Source organism: Stenella coeruleoalba, assembly GCF_951394435.1.
Source record: "Stenella coeruleoalba genome assembly, chromosome: 5".
In the NCBI taxonomy this organism is placed as follows: Eukaryota; Metazoa; Chordata; class Mammalia; order Artiodactyla; family Delphinidae; genus Stenella; species Stenella coeruleoalba.
In genome coordinates, this window is record NC_137150.1 from 134,072,440 (window position 1) to 134,093,337 (window position 20,898).

The 20,898-nt window shown below is 47.4% G+C and overlaps 1 protein-coding gene across 1 annotated transcript in view; it reads right to left on the minus strand.

Moving 5' to 3' along the window:
* RCAN1 (regulator of calcineurin 1) overlaps positions 1 to 5,493 on the minus strand; it is a gene marked incomplete at its 5' end in the record, with an annotated part of 95,634 nt that extends 90,141 nt beyond the window's left edge. The window contains one exon of the mRNA XM_079923035.1: positions 5,080 to 5,493. Coding sequence (XP_079779161.1) covers positions 5,080 to 5,313 — 234 coding nt within the window. The remainder of the gene's footprint in view (positions 1 to 5,079) is intronic.
* Positions 5,494 to 20,898: the final 15,405 nt, after the last annotated feature.

A 20,898-nucleotide genomic window follows, 5' to 3' on the forward strand; every position in this document is an offset into this window, starting at 1 on the left:
AATGAAACCATACCATATTGGGTTTAATATCTCTCCACACTTGAGGAGGTTTCAGGGGACATTTTATGCTTAATTTAAGTCTCAGAAACCACATGCCTGTGACACTAGGATGAAAAGTGAAAATGGCCTAGGAAGGCGGGGATGTTACACTGTAATAGAACTCCCAACTGTCACCATCCTGCTGGAATGTCACATTTTACAACACACTGTGATGGGAACAAGCGGATACACGGCCAAGCATATACAACCATACAGGCGGAAACTATGCATCTCAGCTGTGCCACCTTGGAGCTTCAAACATTTCAATCATCAAATTGCTACTGAGTGATATCTTGTCTACCGAAATACATGCTTTGGGGGGACGAGCCCGGGACCTGACGTCTGGTGGAGAGCAAGCAGCAGCACGAGAGGATGTGTACAAAAGCCCCGAGGCGACCCCACGTTCAGGTATGTGTTCTTATCTCGTGTGTCACCCGCCCAAAGGCTGGGCTCTCAGGCTGACAGCCGGTCATTCTGCTTTCCAGCCACAAGGTCAAACGGCACTTAGGAGAAGGGAGGCTCCCGACTAGGGGCCTGACTCCCATTTTGGACTAGAGGAAATCAAGGCACAGATCTGGCTGAAAGCGGAACCAATGATCAATTATTCAATAATCCTTTCATGATACAACAATGACTCTGGTCAGGCTAGACCCCTTCTGGCTAGACAATGGTCCGCAACCTTGGCTCCCAATCAGACTCACCCTGGGGAGCGTTCCAGGTGGTTCCCAGCCCCTGAGACTGGAATTGGTCTGCAGAGGCCTGGGCATGAGAGTTTCTCAGGGGTCTTCACTGATACAAAGAATTTAAGGACACCCCTCAACCACCTTTCATGCCTTATCAGAATATTTCATGTTTTGAAAAGAAAGTCACGCCAGTATCATAAATCTTATGTGGGCATTTGTTTTAAGAAAGGTGAGTCACTAGCAGAGCTGTCAATCAAATATACATTCAGGTCTCAGACAACAGAAAAATGGCATTCGTTTCCATTACTCTATGAAATTATATCTACTGCCTGGAAACTAACAATATTATTTGAGAACTCTAACTTTCTGGTTAGCTTGGGGACAACTGAAGGAGCCTTTAATTCTAGGGAACCAACGAACCACTGCCAACAATCCAAAGCACATGTAATTACCGGTTCAAAGCACTGCTTTGCTTTCTCAGTAAAAAGAAAAAATGTTCACAATAAGTACAGTAATGGAATATGCTAAGCAAATATCTGTACAACCAAAAATAACCTTATTTCAATAAAAGTTTGCATTCATTTGTAATGGTGTGAATCTCTCTAGTAATATTGCTTGAAATTAATGACGATACAGTTTCAGTTATTTTTTAGATAAACATTTAATGAACATGTTAATTATAAATTATTTATAATAATTTGATGATCCAGCTAACAAAAACAAATTTTACATATCAGATCCAACTGTTACAGTTAGAAAACGGGCTTCCAATATAAATTCCCAAATGAATTGGCAGTTCAGGTCAATTTCTTTCTTTACTTTACAATTAAGGTTAGAGACTGATATGAACACACCTAAAGAACACTGACATAGCCTTTTTCCTTCACACCATCTGCCACCATCTGGATGTTTGTGTTTCCCCCAAATTCATACATTGATGTCCTCACCCCCAAAGGTGATGGTACTAGCTGTTGGGAGGTGATTAGGGATCATGAGGATGAAGCCCTCATGATGGGATTAGCGCACTTATAAAAGAGACCCCATCCCTTCCACCGTGGGAGGACACAGCGAGAAGTCTGCAACCCAGAGGAGGGCCCTCACCCAGCCATGCTGGCCACCAGAACTGTGAGAAATAAATTTCTATTGTTTATGAGCCACCCAATCTGTGGCATTTTGTTACCGTAGCCCTAACAGGTTAAGACACCATCACTCACCCAGATGATCCTCCAACAGACTGGTTAAAGAGAGGATGTGGCCACACCACCAGCACAGGGACTTTTGTCGGCAATGCGGTCAATGGTCCGCCGACTCAAGGGTCAGATACCACTGACCTGAAGTAGAATCATGTCTTCATTACACCACCCAAAGGTGACACTCCAGCTTTAATAAGAATGGCCTTCAAAATAATAAGGCCGTCAGACTGAAATCTCAGAAGCCACATCTTCCCACCTGGAGGAATGGTTTCAGCTAAATGAGAAATTTATCTTTCTACTGGAAGGCTTACCAACGGTCTCTGCAGGACCCTGGCGATGGGCAACCAAGGCACGGAGCTCCCCCTGTCCGCATTCTGAGGCTCCTGACCCCCGAATAGAAAGGACAGGCACTGTCTCCCACGTCTCCACCCTAGTCCAGACACCTTCACAGCTCCCCTGACAACCAAAGTCAAGAGCCTCCTAAGGGGCCTCTTTGCTTCCTCTCCTGCCCAACCAACCTCCTTTCCCCAAAGACATTCTCCACCTAGCTTTGCAACTAGAACAGGATCCGAATCCCTCCCAGGGCCTCCAGGCTCCCGTGGAACCGTTCCCCGGCTGCGTCAACCTCGGCCACCACCACTGCCCTCACTGCGCCCTCTGCACACTCGCTCATCCCTGCACTGGAACTTCTGTATTCGCTATTCCCTCTGCCTGGACACCGGCCACACAAAATCTACATGAGGAGCTTCTTCCTGCCAGGCAAGTCCAAGCTGTGCAGAGTGGCCTTCCGGGGCCACTCAGTCTAAAGCGGCCGCATGCTGACCCTCTCCGCACGTCCTCTTTACCTGCACTGATCCCAGAGCCATTCTCTGCTCTCTCCACTCTTCTCTGGGCCCTGGAAGGCTGACCCACCTACGGACTGCATTGGTTGGACTCCCTGGCCTCCTGGCTGCCAGCTGGGCTCTGCCAACGAGATCAGAAAGCTGGGGCGAGCTGGGGTATTTCTTACCTGCAACTCGTGGTTTCAGCATCTCAATTCCATCCCTCCACGTCTGTAGCTCCTGCCAAGAGGCTCCTCTCCTAGGGTTCCAGCAATACGACTTCCTCCCAACACTCCCTCTGACTCCCTCAGTCCTGCCCCAGTTAACCAGTTCTTGGTTACCATAGGGTCCCTGTTAGGCCCTTACTGATACCGTAGGGTCCCTGTTAGGCCCTGACTGATATCACTGGGTTCCTGTTAGGCCCTGACTGATACCACCCAGTCCCTCTCCTCTCCCTGGTCACTCCCGATCACATCATCCTGGGTATGTCCTGCACTGCACTGACCACCATCTGAAATCACCTTGTTCACTTACTTTTTTTGACTGTCTATCTCTTCCTCAACTGCTAGTACATAAGCAGGAAGCTCACTGTGTTCATCACTCTATCCACTGGGCCTAAAACAGTACCTGGAACATAGTAAGCATTCGATAAACAGCAAAAGAATAAATGAATGAGTGAATGAGTGAATGAATGCCAGCCCATTGTCTCTGCTCAAAACAGCACCTTGTAAGCCTGTCCCTGATCATTTTATGTACAACAGCAATCTTCCCCTTCCCCCCCATCTTCCAAGGCCAACTTTTTCCTATAGCACCAACATCTCTTAACAAATTTGCTATTTGTTTACTGTCTGTTTTCCCCAACAAAAATGCCAGCCCTGAAAACAGGAATGCTATTTTATTTACTGCTGTGCCCTCAGAGCCTAGAACAGTGCCCGGCTCACAGCAGAATCTCCACACATATTTGTTAACATGAAGAGCTACCAAAGGGGGCAACATTTCAGACAAAGCAATTTCAGGATGGTCCCCAACACTGGGAAGACCGTAAAACTATGAATTGCTAGGCAAACAAGCAGCATCTTACATGATCTGATCTTGTTTCTTTAGCATGAGAGCCTAGGACCCTTAAGAAAGAGACTTGATATGCTGTTAGACCTTAGCCTCAAGAAGAGAAAAGGCTGGAGAGTAAAATGAGTGAGACCCTGTATTTGTGCCAATGGTTCCTTTAGAAAGCACGCATGGAACCTCATCTAAGCACACAGCCCCTGTAAATCCCGAGAGTAGATGAGCCTCTACATTATAAATAAATGGGTCTTAAGCACACCATTCTCTGTTCCACAGTGGTGTTCCTCTTGGCAGCCACCCTGACTACAGTTCATTGACAGTATGCAGACTCAGAGCCAAGCACTGAAAGCAGCACTTTCTTTGACAGCTGCTCTCCTAATGGGGCATCTCTCTCAAAGACAGGCTTTATTCTGCAACGCCTACGTTGTCCAAATTTTATTCTGCACACTAATTGCAGATTCCAAATAAATTCCTCCTTCCCACCGCCCTTGGTTAGTCATACCTGCCCCCTCTCTCTCCAACATGTCTAAACCCTGGGGATGTAGAGGAAAAAAAAAAAAATCCAACTCTCCCTGTACTGAGTGTCTCCTGTCACCCCTTCAGGGAGCAAGATTCCAGACTAAATATCCTAAAGGCCTAGAAAATGGGCCCCTTCCCCCCAACACCATTCCACCAAAACTGGCCAAGTGCAAGATAATGAGCAACCGCGGATCCTCACCCAAACATTGGCTTTGCTTCCAGGCGTGCAGATTGAGAATGCCGAGACGCCGTCCTGTTTGTAACACTGAGTCACGTCGCCGCTCAACGTCTGTTTCCTCCTCCCCATGAATGAGGCGACCCCCTCCTCAAAGGAGTAAGTGCCCGGCACGGTCCAAGCCCCCAGGTGACGATACGAGCTCCCCGGCCGCTCGGGGAGCTAATTCATCCTCCGATTGTCTCCTACTACGTCGCCCCCCTCCCCACCCGAGTTAACACCCGGGGACTGGAGCGTCGCTAGGAGGGGGTTACTAGCCCAGGTGAAAGGCTACCCCTTGGCGCGCAGCGCGCGGCCCGGCAGGTGCTGGGGACCTGGGACCTCGGGGAGCGCGCCCCCACCCCAACCGGGACAGAGGGGACCGCGTCAGGGCGGCCGGGGACGTCGCCGCGTCCCCGGGGGTGGCCTCCCGCCCCGCCGGCGGCCCGGCTGGAGAGGCTGCCCCGGGCCGGCAGGACCTCGGCGCTGCCTCCTCCCGGCAACAAGTGTCCGCCCTCCGCCCGACGGCCGCCCCGCCCGGCCCTCACCCGGCACAGGCCGTCCACGAACACGCGCGGGTCCAGGTGGCAGGCGATGGTGGCGCTGGGCAGGTCCTGCAGGTCCACCTCCTCCATCTCGCAGTCGATGAAGCTCCAGTCGCCGCCGCCCTCGTCTGCCTCGGCAGCCCCCGAGAACGGCGCGAAGGGCCGCAGCGTCACCCCGGGCTGCGCTCGCGCCTCGGCCGCCGCCCCGAGCCGGGGCCCGGCCAAACCGTCCTCCATCCCCGCGGCCGTGCGCCCCCGCCGGCTGTGCCGGGCTCGCGCGGGATCCTCGCGCTCTGCCGTCCGCCGACTGGGCGGTTAACCTCCTCGGGCTTGCGTCGCACCGGGCTGCGGTCACCACGGCTCCCGGAGACGCGGCCTCGGAGTGCCGGCCCCGCCCGCCGCCGTTCCGCTCCGCGCCCGGCCCGCCCGGCAACGAGGGCGGAGCTCCGGCGGAATTAGACATGGGCCCTTTAAGGCCGGCCCACGTGGGTCATCTTCCCCCGCCGTCCGGAAGAGAAAGCGAATAGAGGATCGGGATTCTTCTCACATGATCCTCATTCTGCCGCCCTCAGCCTGAGGCCTCAGAGCGGCCATGTTGGTTAGGGGCAAAGGTCTCTTCAGCCAGTTCCGCTTTTCTGACATCCGATGCCAGTTGAAGGCGCCAGGCAGTGTCTTGGGCGCAGGGTTAATAGCTGGAGAATCAGCGCTTCTGTGGTTCCCATGGGTGACGTTTTTGAGGCACATAGGCCAACTTTGGGGGATTTAAACGAGATATAGTCCTGGCTATGGCCTTTGGCAAGTGGTTAGATACTTACCGTATATTGTCAGATATAGCCGCAATAGTGAATTGAACGAGACCGTGGTTAACGATAGCTTACTTTTTTTATTTTTAAATTAATTTTTATTGGAGTATAGTCGCTTTACAATGTTGTGTTAGTTTCTGCTGTACAGCAAAGTGAATCAGTTATATGTATACGTACATCCACTCTTTTTTAGATTCTTTTCCCATGTAGGTCATTACGGAGTATTGAGTAAAGTTCCCTGTGCTATACAGTAGGTTCTCATTAGTTATCTATTTTATATATAATAGTGTATATATGTCAATCCCAATCTCCCAATTCATCCCACCCCCCGGCGACAATACCTTACTTTTAGATTTTAGCTTATTAGTCATTATATCATTGTTCAAATTTTATATAATCAGAAATACTTTTTTTGAGTTACTACTATGTACTGTGAACATTATGAGCTAACGAAAGAAGTAAAACCTTGGTGCTTTCCTTTGGGGAGTTTATAGATAGAAAACGGAGGTCCTCTAATAAGTGTCTCTCTCTCTCCCTCTCCCCCTCCCACCTTTCCTGCAAAATAGAATTCCTTCACTGTGAAGGGCAATGTGGTTCAGTGAAAATCTGAGTCTAAATTTCCGCTTTGCTGTTAATTACTTGGACAAGTAAGCTGAATCTCAGTTTCCTCCTCTGAAAAATTACGTCATATATGGTAAGAATACAGTAAGGGCCCAATAAACGGCAGTAGGGTTTATGTGTAGGTGTCTTTGGAAGACGTGAAATTAGACCCGTATATTCTCCTAACGTAGGCCTCTACGTAGGAGCTGTAGTGATTATAATAAAAAGTTTATCCAACTAACAGCTGAGATTTACTCAGAACCTGCCGTGTGCTGTGGTTGCTATTCTGACAATCTCAGTGCAGTTCATGCACTTCAGGAGTTTAAATCGAAGGCGAGTTGTGGTGTGCATGCAGAGATAACTCATGAAAGAGAATGTGCTACAAGGATCTTGAGAAATTGGAACCATCACCTATTGCTGGTGAGAATGTAAGACTGTGCAGCCACTTCAGGAAAACAGTTTGGCCATTCCTCAGAAAGCTAAACACAGAGAGAGTTGTCGCATGACCCAGCAATTCCTCTCCTGGGTATCTACCCAAGAGAAATGAAAGCATATGTCCACACAAAAGTCTATGTAGGGGCTTCCCTGGTGGCGCAGTGGTTGAGAGTCCGCCTGCTGATGCAGGGGACACGGGTTCGTGCCCCGGTCCGGGAGGTTCCCACATGCCGCGGAGCGGCTAGGCCCGTGAGCCATGGCCGCTGAGCCTGCGCGTCTGGAGCCTGTTGCTCCGCAACGGGAGAGGCCACAACAGTGAGAGGCCCGCGTACCGCAAAAAATAAAATAAAATGAAGTCTATGTAGGAAGGTTAATAGCCCCATTATTCACAGTAGCCAAAAAAGTAGAAATAACCCAAAAGTTCATCAACTGATGAATGGGTAAACCAGATATAGATCCATACAATGGAATATTATTCAACCATAAAAAGGAACGAAGTACTGATACATGCTACAACATGAATGAACGCTGAAAATGATGGTAAGTGAAAGAAGCCAGTCACAAAACGCCACCTATTGTATGTTTCCATGAATATGAAACGTCCAGAGTAGGCGAATTCATAGAGACAGGAAGCAGGTAGTGGTTGCCAGGGACTGGGGGAATAAAGAAAGGGGGATGAGAAATGGAATATTTCCTGCCATATCAGTAAACAAAGGATGGCACAGTCATCAGCGATTGCAGCTCTCCAACGTGAGCTGGTAAACCCTGAGGAAACTCAGCAAGGAAAGAATACCCGCCATCTGACAGCCATCAGACTGCAGCCACTCCTTACGGTGAGTCCTGAGGAAACTCAGGATGTGAAAACAGAGGATACTGGCCCCAGATAGGATGAGGTGCATGTCAAAGGAAAGATTTCAGTGAGCCCAGACTCTTGCATCTTCCCGTACTTAGAAAAGCACTAAATTCCTTAACTTGGATTGTGGTGACGTGTGTATAACTCCATGAATATACTACCCGTCACTGAATTGCACTTTAAAGACAGAATTTTATGGTATGTGAACTGTATCTCAATAAAGCTGGTATTTACGGAAAAGAGAATGTAATAAAGGCCGTCAGGAGTTAGATGAAGTGTGGCAGAGTGGGTGACATCACAGAATATAAAACTATCTGAAAGCTCAGCCAGACATTCTGAAAAAGCTAACAAAGGGGATGAGGCATCACTTTTTCTTTTCTTTCTTTTCTTTCTTTTTTTGCGGTACGCGGGCCTCTCACTGTTGTGGCCTCTCCCGTTGCGGAGCACAGGCTCCGGACGCGCAGGCTCAGCGGCCATGGCTCACGGGCCCAGCTGCTCTGCGGCACGTGGGATCCTCCCGGACCGGGGCACGAACCCGTGTCCCCTGCATCGGCAGGCGGACTCTCAACCACTGCGTCACCAGGGAAGCCCCTCAGGCACCACTTTTGAAAAGTAACACCCAGCCAAACCAGTCATCACCCTTAGGACAGCAAGCTCTTTCAATCCCGGCTTTCCCTAGACCACTGACTCAAACGGACTGGGCCTGGTGGACAAAAAGTACAAAGGAAAGAAACTGAGCTAAGAGACGAAAGAGCAAGTTCCACTTCAGGCAAGTGACGAAGACAAAGTTACCTGTGATTGACTTTGGAACGCTATGAGTCATCACTAAGACACAGAATGTTCACACATTCCTTCAGTGACTTCGGAGTCCCACGTTTCTCTCTCTCCTCTCCCTCCGCAGGCAGCAAAGAGGGTAATATTGTGTAGTTGTTTGTATGCCTGCAGTAATAGCATCAATTTTATTGGGGTGGCTCTTAAATAGTTAATGGGGGTACACCTAAACTAGCTCACCTCGTTCTCACAAAGAGTTAATATGACTCCAGATCCTTAGAACTGAGGCTCCAGGAAATGGAGTGACCTCCCCATAAGCAAACACGCAGCAAATGGCGAAGCAGGACACCAGCTTTCTTTCTCTCATCCCGGCACTGCCTCTGCCCTTTGAGACTATAGGAAACAGAAAAGGGGAAGGAACCAAAGCAAAATAGTGGAGGAGAGGGAAAATAAAGCAGAGACAAAGAAGGGGAAAGGGAGACGTAAGGGGATTGAGAGCAGAAAGTAAGAGGTTCAGGCAGTTCAAAGTGATGATGCCTGGAAGAGCCGGCCAGGCAGGGCCCACTCTCACACAGGCAGGGCCAGTGCTGCGTGAGCTGTTTGAGACAGAGAGAGCTCTCAAACTATCAGAGCGAAATGATGGAAGCTCTTGTCTACTGAAAAAATAATGCGCAACCTGAAAGTTGAGAATTGTGTTTTATTCGGTGGACATACTGAGGACTTAAGCCAGGGATTTGCTCTGAGGGACAGTTCCAAAGAGGTAAGGGAGGATCCAGGATATAAAGGAGTCTTTGCAAAAAAGACCAGGTAGTTGGAACATCAAAAGATTATTCTTAACTCAAGAAAACCAGACGTGTCAAGTTCAAGAACTGATCACTTTTCTCTATGTGGGAAGATGCAAGAATCTGGGCTCAGTGCAATCATTCCTTTGCTATGCACCTTAGCTATCTGGGGCCAGTATATTGTGCTTTCTCATCGTGAGTCTCCTCACGGGGCGCTGTCGGGGGTGGCTGCAGCCTGATGGCTTGATGGTGGGCATCCTATTTCTATTATGCGTTCCCTCAGGGGTCACCTTTGGGGAGGCTGTAATGTGATGGCTCGATGGCTGCAACATTCTTTGTTTACTGATACGACAGGCACCCTTTTTCCACTGACACCCTCAATAAATAGGATTAGCATCATGCCTTCCACATCTGGGTGCCCAAGGTTCTTGCCCGACCGCAGAAGACACCTTTAGTAATAAAATGTCAGATTCTCCTTTCCATCTAGAAAATAAAATTTTATAGTAACTTCTGTCTTTAAGAAAAGCAGACGCTGTGACTTATGCCTTCACCCACGGACTCTAACAATTAACATCAGCAATCAGTGGTCTCTCCCAAGGAGGAAAAAACAGAAAATACGAGCTGTCAACAGCACAGGCAAAAACGAAGCAAAACATGCTACTTAAGTATGAGTGTAGACATTTCTATTTTTTCTTTTAGGGTTTTTCTTTTTGGCCACACCTCTTTGCGTGCGGGGATCTTAGTTCCCCAACCAGGGATCAAACCTGCGCCCCCTGCAATGGGAGCTCGGGGTCTTAACCACTCGTCTGCCAGGGAATTCCCAAGTGCAGACACTTTTAAGGATGAAATCAGTTAAACTTGAGAGGGTAGTCTTTTAAGAGCTATTTCACCATAACACAGATACAAAATTCCTGAAGCATCCTTTGGGAATTCTTAGCTGACCCTCTTCTTCTAACAGTGGCAGTGGAATCTAAGATTTGTCCTTGCTTCCTGCTCTGGCCTCTATCCAGCGAGCCTTTCCTCCTCATTGGCTTGAAGGAGCAGATTTGATCCACATCTTTAGATACCCAGAAAAGAAGGGAACCCAACATGGGTAAAGAGCTGCTCTCAGTGATTCTGGTTTTTTTTTTTTTGAAATGGGGGAAGGGATGCACATTTCAATTAGTGTATATCCTACTACCACCTCCCATTCACGTTCCTCCCCTCACACTTCCTTCGTGTCAGCCATCACAAATACAGAATGCAGAAGGCGAAGAGGTGCTGAGAAAGCCACATTTGGTTATTTCTGTTCTCAGCACCTGTCTCTTGCATCTAACGCAGCCCAGTTATGCAAACATGCCTGTGCGAAGATAAACCAGTCTATTCATTTGCCAGGTGGGAAAGTTTCGCTGTTGGACACTTTCAATCTCTTCCTATTTTCTTCTGGAAATGGGAGGGGGCTGTGTGCAGGAGGCACCCGCTGAATGCTTATTAAATGAACCAAAGGCATTTCTGCACATTCCGGGAAATTATAGACATTTAAAAACTTAAGATAGAAGGCAAATAGCTGCCTTTGAGTGTTTGCTTTTACAAAGAATAAACTTTTCCAAAGACTGCTCAAACCAGTAAACCCTTTAAATAACCCAACTGAAAATTTCCATTTTATTACCTCCTGTCAAATGAATGAAAATATGTCCTATGTTGTTGCTGTTTTCGTTTGTTTTAGAGAAAGGAATGATTTTCCCTACTCAAGTTTCATTCTTACAATCCCCTCCTAAAAATCCCTGTAATTTTTTAAATGATTGGTTACATACCTTGGGTTATACAATATATCCATGTAGCTTATTTTATACAGAAGAGTTTGTACCTCCAATCCCCTAAAAATCCCTGTTATTTTTAATGGTCTTCTGGTGCTTTTTAAATCAGAAAGCCAGAATTATAAATTAGGTTTGGGGGGAAATATTGGAATTTGGTTACTTTGCCTTTCCAAGTTTAGAAAGAAAATTCACTGACTCTTACATGACTCTAAGTTCTCTTTCAAAATTGCTGACACTTGTGTGGCTTTTACTTGAGTTAGGATTCTTCTGGTTGCAAGTAACCAAAACCCCTGGAGCTGGTTTAAATTAAAGATGTCAGGCATCTCATGGTAGCCAAAGGCAGGAATGCAGCCAGGCCTTGGGAAGGTCCTAGAAACCAGACCTCAGTGGCTGTCCAGAAGCCAGGCTGTCATTTGGAGCATCTTGAGGCCATGGGAGATGGGGGATGGGTGCATATGCAAATGGGTGTCCATTTCTGAAAGCTCGTAGCCCGTGCATTTTCAGTGAGCGCTTATGGTTCAAAATGTCTCCCTTTGTTTTGACATAAAATGATCACTCCTGTGATAGTATCGCACAGTCTCCTGTATAGCTCCAGCACCCAGGTAGGTCTGGTCTGAATTCCAGTTCTGTCCTTTATTTATTATCTCTGTGGCCTTGGGGAACACTTGACCTGTCGGAGTCTCCAAATGCTCTCGTATAGATAGGTGATGGAAATATAGCTTCCTTTCAGAAGTGTTGCCGGGGTTAGAAACCTTGTCGAGCCACTTTCTGGCACAGAGGAGGGGCTCAGAATTGGAATTCTGCTTGTGGTCTTCCACTTGGACCCCCTTCTCCTCTATGTTAAAGTCTTTTAACATAGGAATAACAGGTAAATCGATCTTCCCCTCTGGCCAGCTTCTGGGGAATGAAACCAGGGCAGGGGCTGGGTCTAGGGACCAGTTACTTATTGTGATTGTTATGAGTTCTTCTTTAGACTGTGAGATGGATGGTACATTAATGATTTGTCCTGCTTCACACCCAGTCTATTGACAGTCTGTCCTTGGAAGCCACCTGTGTGTGCTGGGCGAGCCTGTCCTGAGATCTAGCTGATGTCATCATTATTCGTTTTAGGGGTCAGGATAGGACATCATTGGTGCCTCTCCCAGTGCCCTTCCTCAGGGATGGTTTTAACCACTGCGATGGGTTCCTTCTTTGATTTTACCCTATAGCGCGGGAGCCACATGTGACTTGCCTGTGACACCTAACAGTGCCTGGTGTTTTGCATAATGCGACTTGATGCTGGAGAACTCACCAGGAGCAGGGCTAAAGTGACAACACCAAGCCAGCCGCATTCAAGCCCAAACCCACCCTGGCTCTGACTCTGGGGACTCCCCTTCTCATTAGAATACTAGGGATATGGTGGTACACAAAACAGACAGAAACCCCCGCCCTCATGAAATGTGCTTGGGTGATTGCTGAGGGTGGACGGGTGGGGGGGCAATAAAGAAGATAAATAAAGACAACGTGTAGTTGTTGGTTATAAATAAATATGACATGTAGATATACATTGATAAGTACTGAGGAGCAAAAAATAAAGCGGGGAAGAGTGATTGGAAATGTGTGTGGGGGGTGGGAGAGGGATGTCAGCTAGGTCAGCCAGGGAAGACCATGAGTAAATACCTGAGGAAGGGAGAGGGTAACATGCCCACTTCTAGGAAACAGCATTCCAGGGAGAGGAGCAAGTGCAAAGGCCCTGAGGCAGCACCTGCTTAGCCTGTTGAAGGGATCATTTGAAGGCCAGCATGGCTGGGGTGAGTGATCAGGGCATGAGTAATGTTGAGGTCAGAGAGGTGGTAGGATCTGATCCTAAAGGGCTTTGTAGGGTGCAGTGAACACTTTAGCTTTCACCCCCATTGAGACGGGGAGCCAACGGAAGGTCTGATCAGAAAACAACTAACATGCTGTGACTTTTTATGACTATCAGGAGGGCTCGCTCAGGAGCTATGTGCCCAGTTCTCTGCGTGGGGACAAGGGTGGAAGCTGGGGACCAGTCAGGAGGCTACTGCAATAATCCAGGTGAGAAGTGATGAGGATTCAGATCCGGATGGAAGACCTGAAGTGGTGAGAAAGTGCTAAGAGTCTCTCTATATTTTGAAGGTCAGCCAACAGGATTTCCTTAGTGTATTCTTTTCCTATTGATGCTGCAACAAAACATCACAAATTTAGTGGTTAAAACAACACCCCCCAAATTATTTTATTGTTCTGGATGTCGGAAGTCTAAAATGGGTCAGCAGAGCTGTGCTCCTGTGTGTCACTCCAACCTCTGAATCCACCGTCACATCTCCTGCTCTGACCTTGACCCTTTCATCTCTCTTATAAGGACCCTTGGGATTACATCGTGGTGTCCACCTGGATGGTCTAGATCCTCTCTCAATTCTCCAGATTCTTACTTTAATCACATCAACAAAGTCCTGTCGCCTGAAAGGTAGCATAGTCACAGATTCCAGGTTTTTGCATGTGGGAATCTTCTGGGGGGACCGTTATTGTATATGTCACACTAAGAGAAAGATGGGGGCCAAGGTTAACTACAAGGCTTGTGATCTGTGCAGCTGCCAGGAAGAAGCTGCCTCTACCCTTGGAGAGGAGCACGTGGGGAGACAGCATTTATCAAGAGCTCACAGAGGGGCAACTTAGCCTTGAGAGACCACTTAGACCTGAAAGGGGAGCTGTCAGGGAGGCCACTGGATAGTGCATCTGGAGTTCAGGGGAGAAGGCTGGGATCACGCATTGGGGGATGCAGCTCTAGGTGGGATTTAAAGGCATGAGGCTGTCGAGAGGGATTCCCTTGGAGGGATTGAGGAGTGTAAGCTCAGTCAGCAGGTGCCTGGGCAGGTGGGGTGTCCTAGAAACCAAGCCAGAGGGCTTCACGGAAGAGAGAAAGGTCCTCTGTGTCCAATGCTGCTGAAAGGCTGGCTTTGAGGACCCTTGGAAAGTGAGTTTCGGATTTCACAGTTTGGAAGTCATTACTGACCTCAGCAAGAGAAATTTTGGAGAAATAGTGGAAGGTAAATGCGCCACTGGGATAAGAAGAATTGGAGACGATGACTTTAAGTGACTGAAGAAGTTGTGCTGTAGAGGGGCACAGAGAAATGGGACAGTAGCTGGAAGAAGTGGGAGGAAGGGAAGAGTTTTGTAGGTTTGGGGGTTTTTTTTTTGGTGTTTACAGACGGGAGAAGAAACCCCAGGTTTGCACGCTGATGAGGATGACCCAGTAGAGAGGGAAAGCCTGATGACTGGGTGGGGTGGGGGTGATTTCTGGAGCCATCTCTTTGCAGATAGGAGGGGAGGGCACCTGGTACATGAGTGGAGAGGCGGGCCCCAGATAGAAGACTGGCATCCATTCACTGTCACGGAAAGGAGGTAGCAAGTTCAGCACAGGTGCTGGTGGCTGGGTGATGGGATAGCGAGGCGGGGATAGTGACGGTTGCCTGTGGCTGCTTCGATCTCCTCAGTGAAATAGGAAGCAACGCTGTCAGCTGAGGGTGAGGAGGAGAGGCAGGGCATTGAGTGTTTAAGGCGTGTTAAGAAAATGTGAAGAAGTCCTCCAAGAATGCGGGAGAGTGAATGGTGAATGGACTAGGAAAATGTAGGGTCACATATACACACAAATGTAGTGTAACGTATGTAAATTACAATATGTAAATGCATGCATATAATTATAATATATACATATATTAATAGGTATAAACAAATACAATATTTGTGTATATGTATAATATAACACATACTACAAAATAATTATCAATAGTATCTAATACATATGCGTTTAATATGGTATATGAATATATGTTCATCCATCATGCGCATATAGAAATACATGCAGATAATGTACGTAATAGCACATTAGTAAGCTGTGTATATTATATACAATTAAAACATTTATTTGTGAGTTATCTGTCTCCCCAGCTCTATTCAGAATACATGTGATGCATATGGTAACACATACACAGAAATAGAAAATTTTAAAGAGTAAGGAAAGAGAAATAAACACAAATTCAAATGTTTATTGTGTGTTTAAAAATTTTTTTATTTTTAAATTTTTTTATTGAGGTATAGTTGTCTTACAATGTTGTGTTCGTTTCTACTGTACAGTGAAGTGCATCAGCCATGTGCATACATATATCCCCTCTTTTGTGGATTTCCTTTCCATTTAGGTCACCCCAGAGCAATATGTAGAGTTCCTTGTGCTATACAGCAGGTTCTCTTTAGTTATCGGTTTTATACATAGTAGTGTTTGTATGTCAATCCCAATTTCCCCATTCAGCTGTGTTTTTATCTTCATCTCCTCTAGTCTGGAAGATCAATGACGGCAAAGTCTTTAACAACAATCAAAAACATTCTGTTTTCTCAAAAATCTTCTGTTACTCTCAGTTACTTTTAACAGTGTCTTAGTGAGAGTGATGTGATTGAACTTGCTTCATCCTTTTGGAAAAATCATAGTGGGTATTGTGTGCCCTGCTTATTAAATCAGAATGCTCATTTTTCAGTCCCGTCTGCCAAATATGCAAAGGTGTATTATAAGTTATTATTATTATTGTTGAGTTGCAGTTAGTACATTTCCATGCTCCTTGATGTCAGAGCGTGGTTCCTGCAAATTAATTAGAAGTTATTTGTTTTTATATGTTTCACAAATGAGTTTTAAACCCCAGAGAATCCCTTGGAAGCTTTTTAATGGGTTAGAAAATGGTGTTTCCAAGTTTTAAAATGTGAGCTATGAGATTCACACGTCATTTGTTGGCAATAACATCACTTAATGATAGAAACCTTTCCAAACTTCTGTTTTCAAAATGTTCTCTCCCTAGCACACGTCCCCGACAGTGGTTACTTTCTCACTCATTGTTAGTTGTTGCCTTGACCATGAAGGTGCAGGTTAAGTTTGTTGATTGATTTATTTAAAACTCCCGCCAAGGCTAAGACTTCATAAATCGGCTGGTGGTTGCTCATACCTGGAGTGGAGAAGTGACAGTCCACCCCGTTCTGGTCCACCTCTGCTTAGTTCCTTGGAAATATCTTCATGCCATTGTGTAGTGGGCACCTTTGTCCATTTTCACGAAGATTTGTTTAGTTAAAAACTGGCTGAGATAGTCTGCAAATTCTCTTAATGGGAATTTGGGATCTTCAATAACAGCAAAATTCTGGAACAAGGAAGGTGTGAGGAGTGGCATCAACCCATGCCACCTGGAGCCCCAGATGTCCCATCGGGGTGCCTGGTGCGCCCCCATGACACCTGCCATTCTGGCTCCTGCAGTGAGAGTGAGCTGGGTCAACCCCCATAGCAGATCGACAGACCATAATTTCCTCTCTTTCTTCCTTCCTTTTTCCTTCCTTCCTTCCTTCCTTCCGTCCTTCCCTCCTTCCTTCCTTCCTTCCTCTCTTTCTTTCTTGATAGAAACTAATAAAACAGAAGCCCTAATATTTTTCACGCACCCCAGTGAGTGCCTTGAACCAGAAGGGCAAATAAACAGAAATGGACAGACTCACCCAGGACAGCTCTCTCCACCTGGACTCTCTCTCTTTGACCCAGGATTGTGACCTTTGACCATGGGGCTTACTAGGCTTTACTGAGTTCTTCCCCCTTCACTCTCCCAGCTCATCACTGGGGTCCGAAACACAGGTTAGTATCCAAAGAACACTTCAAATTCAAAAGGCCAAAATAGAAGTCCTCACCTTTCTCAACGAACCTGCTCATCCTACTCTGCTCTCTTTTAATTTGTACCCTGCAGTCTGCCCGGTCAGCAGGGAGGAAACCAGGAATCCCACAGACTGCTCCCTCTGCCTTACACACGCGCGCGCGCACACACACACACACACACACACTCACACACACCCCAGACCCATCCCCCACTCCAGACCACCAATCACCAAGTCCTGTCCACTCTTCTGCTGTGTGATGCCGTATGATTAAAGTATTATGAACTTTAATTAATAATAATGCATCAATATTGACTCATCAGTAGTAACAAATGTACCTCACCAGCACAAGATGTTAGCAAGAGGGGAAACTGTGCTGTTGGAGGGGCTGGGGTGATGAAGTGATAAAAGGGAACTGTCTGTACTTTCTGCTCAACTTTTCTGTAAACCTAAAACTCGTCTGAAAAAATATCAATTAAAAAAATGCCTAATAATATGGCCACAAAACACCTGATTTAAAGCAAGAAAGCCAAGTAAACTTGACAGAACACAAGTTGCAAATTGTACCTCTCTGGGATAATATTGGAGAACATACGTCAAAGGAATGATTCGGTCTTAGAGTAGCTAATGGTGAGGGGGTTTCTCCCTCCTTAAACAGTGAGAGAACAAATTCCTCTGTCTATGGGGGCCGCTCCTAGCAAGTTGCAAGGTAAGGGAGGGGCAGCAAGCCGTGGAAACACTGCCACCTAGTGCTAGAAGACAGACTTTCAAAAACTTGGATTATGGCTTTGCACTGGTCAGACTCTGTGATGTTATCACTAACACTGGGAAAGGGCCCACATCGCTTTATAAAAGCTGGGAGAGAGAAGAAATGAGAGAAGGGCAAAAGAACATGAGAAGGAGAGGGAGGGATGGGATGCCCACGTGGTCAGATCCCTAGCATTTTCCATCAAACTGACTGACATTGGCAGAAGGATCAGATCTGGAGAACCCAGAAGGCTCCTACACAGATAAGAGTGATGGCAAAGGCACTGCAGAATCTGTCTGCTTAAAAACATCTCTGCCACGTGATGTTGCCCATATGCGCCTATCGATGTCGATTCCCACAGGATGCAGAAGATACAGCCAAAAGGCACGGCTACCCTTCATTCAGTGGGTCTCTAGTGAGCACCTATGGTGCACCAGGCAATCCTGGGGGCGCTTGGGGGTATGTTATACCCAGAGACTTCCCATGTCATCTGGAAATAGGCAGCCTTCTAGCCCTCCTTCCTGGGTACCAAGAGATGTTTCCCTTTGACTTTAAAAGGGGGAGCAGGAATGGAGACTTTGGTGGGAGGTTCTGGAGCTCTAGGAGGGGACCCCAGGGCTCCTGGCTGAGAGAAAGTGCACAGCGACGCCGATTACCAGGTGCAGGAGAGACCCGCGGAGTAAGAAGCAGGGAGGCTGCGAGGACAAGCGTTAGCCACGCCCTGACTTTGCTTCGGGCTGCCAGCAGCCCCTGGTGAAACATTTTAGCTGGTGAATGGGTGGCCCATTCTAGGCCGCTTGGCTTTAACGGAGGAAACTTCCTATGATGAAGGGACTCCAGGCAGTGTTTCAGCCTCTGATGCTCCTTCCCAGATTATCCCGTATATCAGTTTCCGAGGGCTGCTGAAATAAGATACCACCTACTGGTAGGCTTACAAAGTCACAGATGTACTTTCTCACAGTTCTGGAGGCCAGAAATCAAGGTGTCAGCAGGGCCGTGCTCCTTCTGAAAGCTCTAGGGGAACATTCTTCCTTGCTTCTTCCAGCTTCTGGTGTCTCCATTTTTACATGGCCTTCTCTTCTGTGTGTCTCTGTCTCTAAATCTCCCTCTCCTACAAAAACACCAGTCATTGGATGAGGGGCCCCTAATCCAATACTCCCTCACCTTAACTTGATTACATCTGCAAAGACCCTGTTTCCAAATAGGGTCACGTTCACAGGGACTGAGACTTAGGACTTCAACATGCATTTTTGGGAGGGGGGGTCACCCACAACACCCTGCCTGAGTTGCTTTATAGAATAATCCACCAGGACCGCCATCCTTTCCCTTTGTGCCAGAGCTGCATTTGGTTTGGTGTGTCTGTGACTTTGGGCTCCTTTTAGTTAAGGGGGATCTCTGCTCTGCTGTTTCTGCCCCAATAAAGGGCCAGCTGTTGGAAGTCTGCTTGTCTGCAGCCTGTTCTATAGCTTTCCTGATACATCATTGATAACCAGAATGGCTATCCCCCTCAGTCTGGGGAAAAAAGAGAAGGCTGGGTCACCCTATCTGAATCTAGAAGATTAGGACTCTACTCTTATGACCTCATTTTACTTTATCTCCTAAAAGACCTATCTTTAAATGCAGTCACCTTGTAGGTAAGGGCTTCAATATATGAATTTTGGGGTGGGACATAGTTCAGTCCAGAGCATAGACTGTAAGCTTTTTGAGGGCTGGGACTGTGCCTCATTCATCACTGAGCTCCTGGTACAATAAATGGCAATAAATACTGACTGACGTACTTACTTACTGAATGAATGAGTGAATGAAATGAGGAGACTGTCAGATGGTGCTGGCTAGATTCCTCCTAACGCCTCTGTGAGGTGGTGTGGCTGTTGTGATAGATCTCATTCATCTATTCCAACCTGCTTCCACTGGGCTTTCCTTTTCTGCAGAGGCTGGAGAGGCTAAAACTGAATTTGCCAGCCTGCCTTGCAAACAAGGCTCCAGACATGATTCCGGAGCTGCAGCCAGGAGAGACTTGAATTTGGAACGGAATTAAACGCACAGAGAGGCACAGTCGGGGGCATCTATTTATTTCTCTCTTTATTTGCCCGTGCAGATCTAATAGGTGTGGAGGGACCACTTCAGGTGTTCTGTCACTGCAAGCAGAGGTTCCCGGGCTGTGCAGCCTCCTGATTCCAGAACTTTCTGCTGGATGTAGAAGAGGCAGCTCCCCTGGCGGTTTAGTTCTCTGAGTCATTCCTGGGAGCCTCATCTGCCGCCTGCTTCTCCGGCCCTTCTGAAGGTTTTGTAAGCACATAAATCTGATAGTAAATCTATTTCTGCTTACAATAACTAGACTGGTTCCTACAGCTGCAAGGGGATGCTGAAAGAGATGGGAACACTCACACCCCTTCCACAGGTGAGACCTGGAAAGATGAACAGCTATACAAGGCTTAGAGGTTGTAAGGGCCTCCCCTGGTGTCTGAACCCAGGTATGACCCCAGTGAAGAAGAGGCAGGACAGTGTAGGGGAGCATCTTTACGCAGTGCTGTGGTCCCTGAAGACACAGTAGACGGGAGGATAAGTCAGTGAAGGGAAGACAACAGCATGAGGATGAGAAACCGCCAGAGGATAAGTGACCACAGGGCCTTTCAGGTTAGCAAGCTGACCTAGTAGGGATGGAATGTGAGGGCTTGCAGTATCACAGGCACCAGGGCTTGGAATGAAGTGTCCCTCTGGACCAGGCAGAGGCCTTGGGTTTTGGTGAGAGGCCTGGTGACATTTGCTCTGGCTTTCAGTTGGAATACTGGTGCAAAGTTTTTTGTGTTTCTGAGTTTCCACAGGAGCTGGTGGGTGGGAGTGGTATGATCTTGCTGGAATATGGGGCCTGGCAGCCCTCTTTCAGAGACACACAGCTTGGAAATTCCCAGAGACCAGCAGTTGTGGGCTGAAGAGCACTGACCCCTACCCAGACCTTGGAAGAATTCACGGTGCTCTACCTGCAGGTTCAAGGACATAGAGAATGGATTCTGAAGCAGAACATTCAAACCACCAGTACCAACTGGGAGCTGATGTAATAGGTCACAACACCTGAGGGCAGGTGTACTTGACTGTTCCCCTGATAGGGGAAGCTCAGGAGTTTTGTCACCCTCTGATGGCCCTAGGCCAGAAACCTCAGTTGCAGCTGCAACAGAACTCAAATGACCCTGAGTGTGAGAAGGGAGATGACCCCGGTTACGGTGCATCAGTGATTGGTGAAGGTAACCTCCTACAACACTCTATTGAGTTACTGGGGCCACCATGAGATTTCCAAGACTATGGTGATCATAGCATTAACGCTGATGAAACTGGTGTTGTGATGCAAGTTTGAAAAAAATGAAGT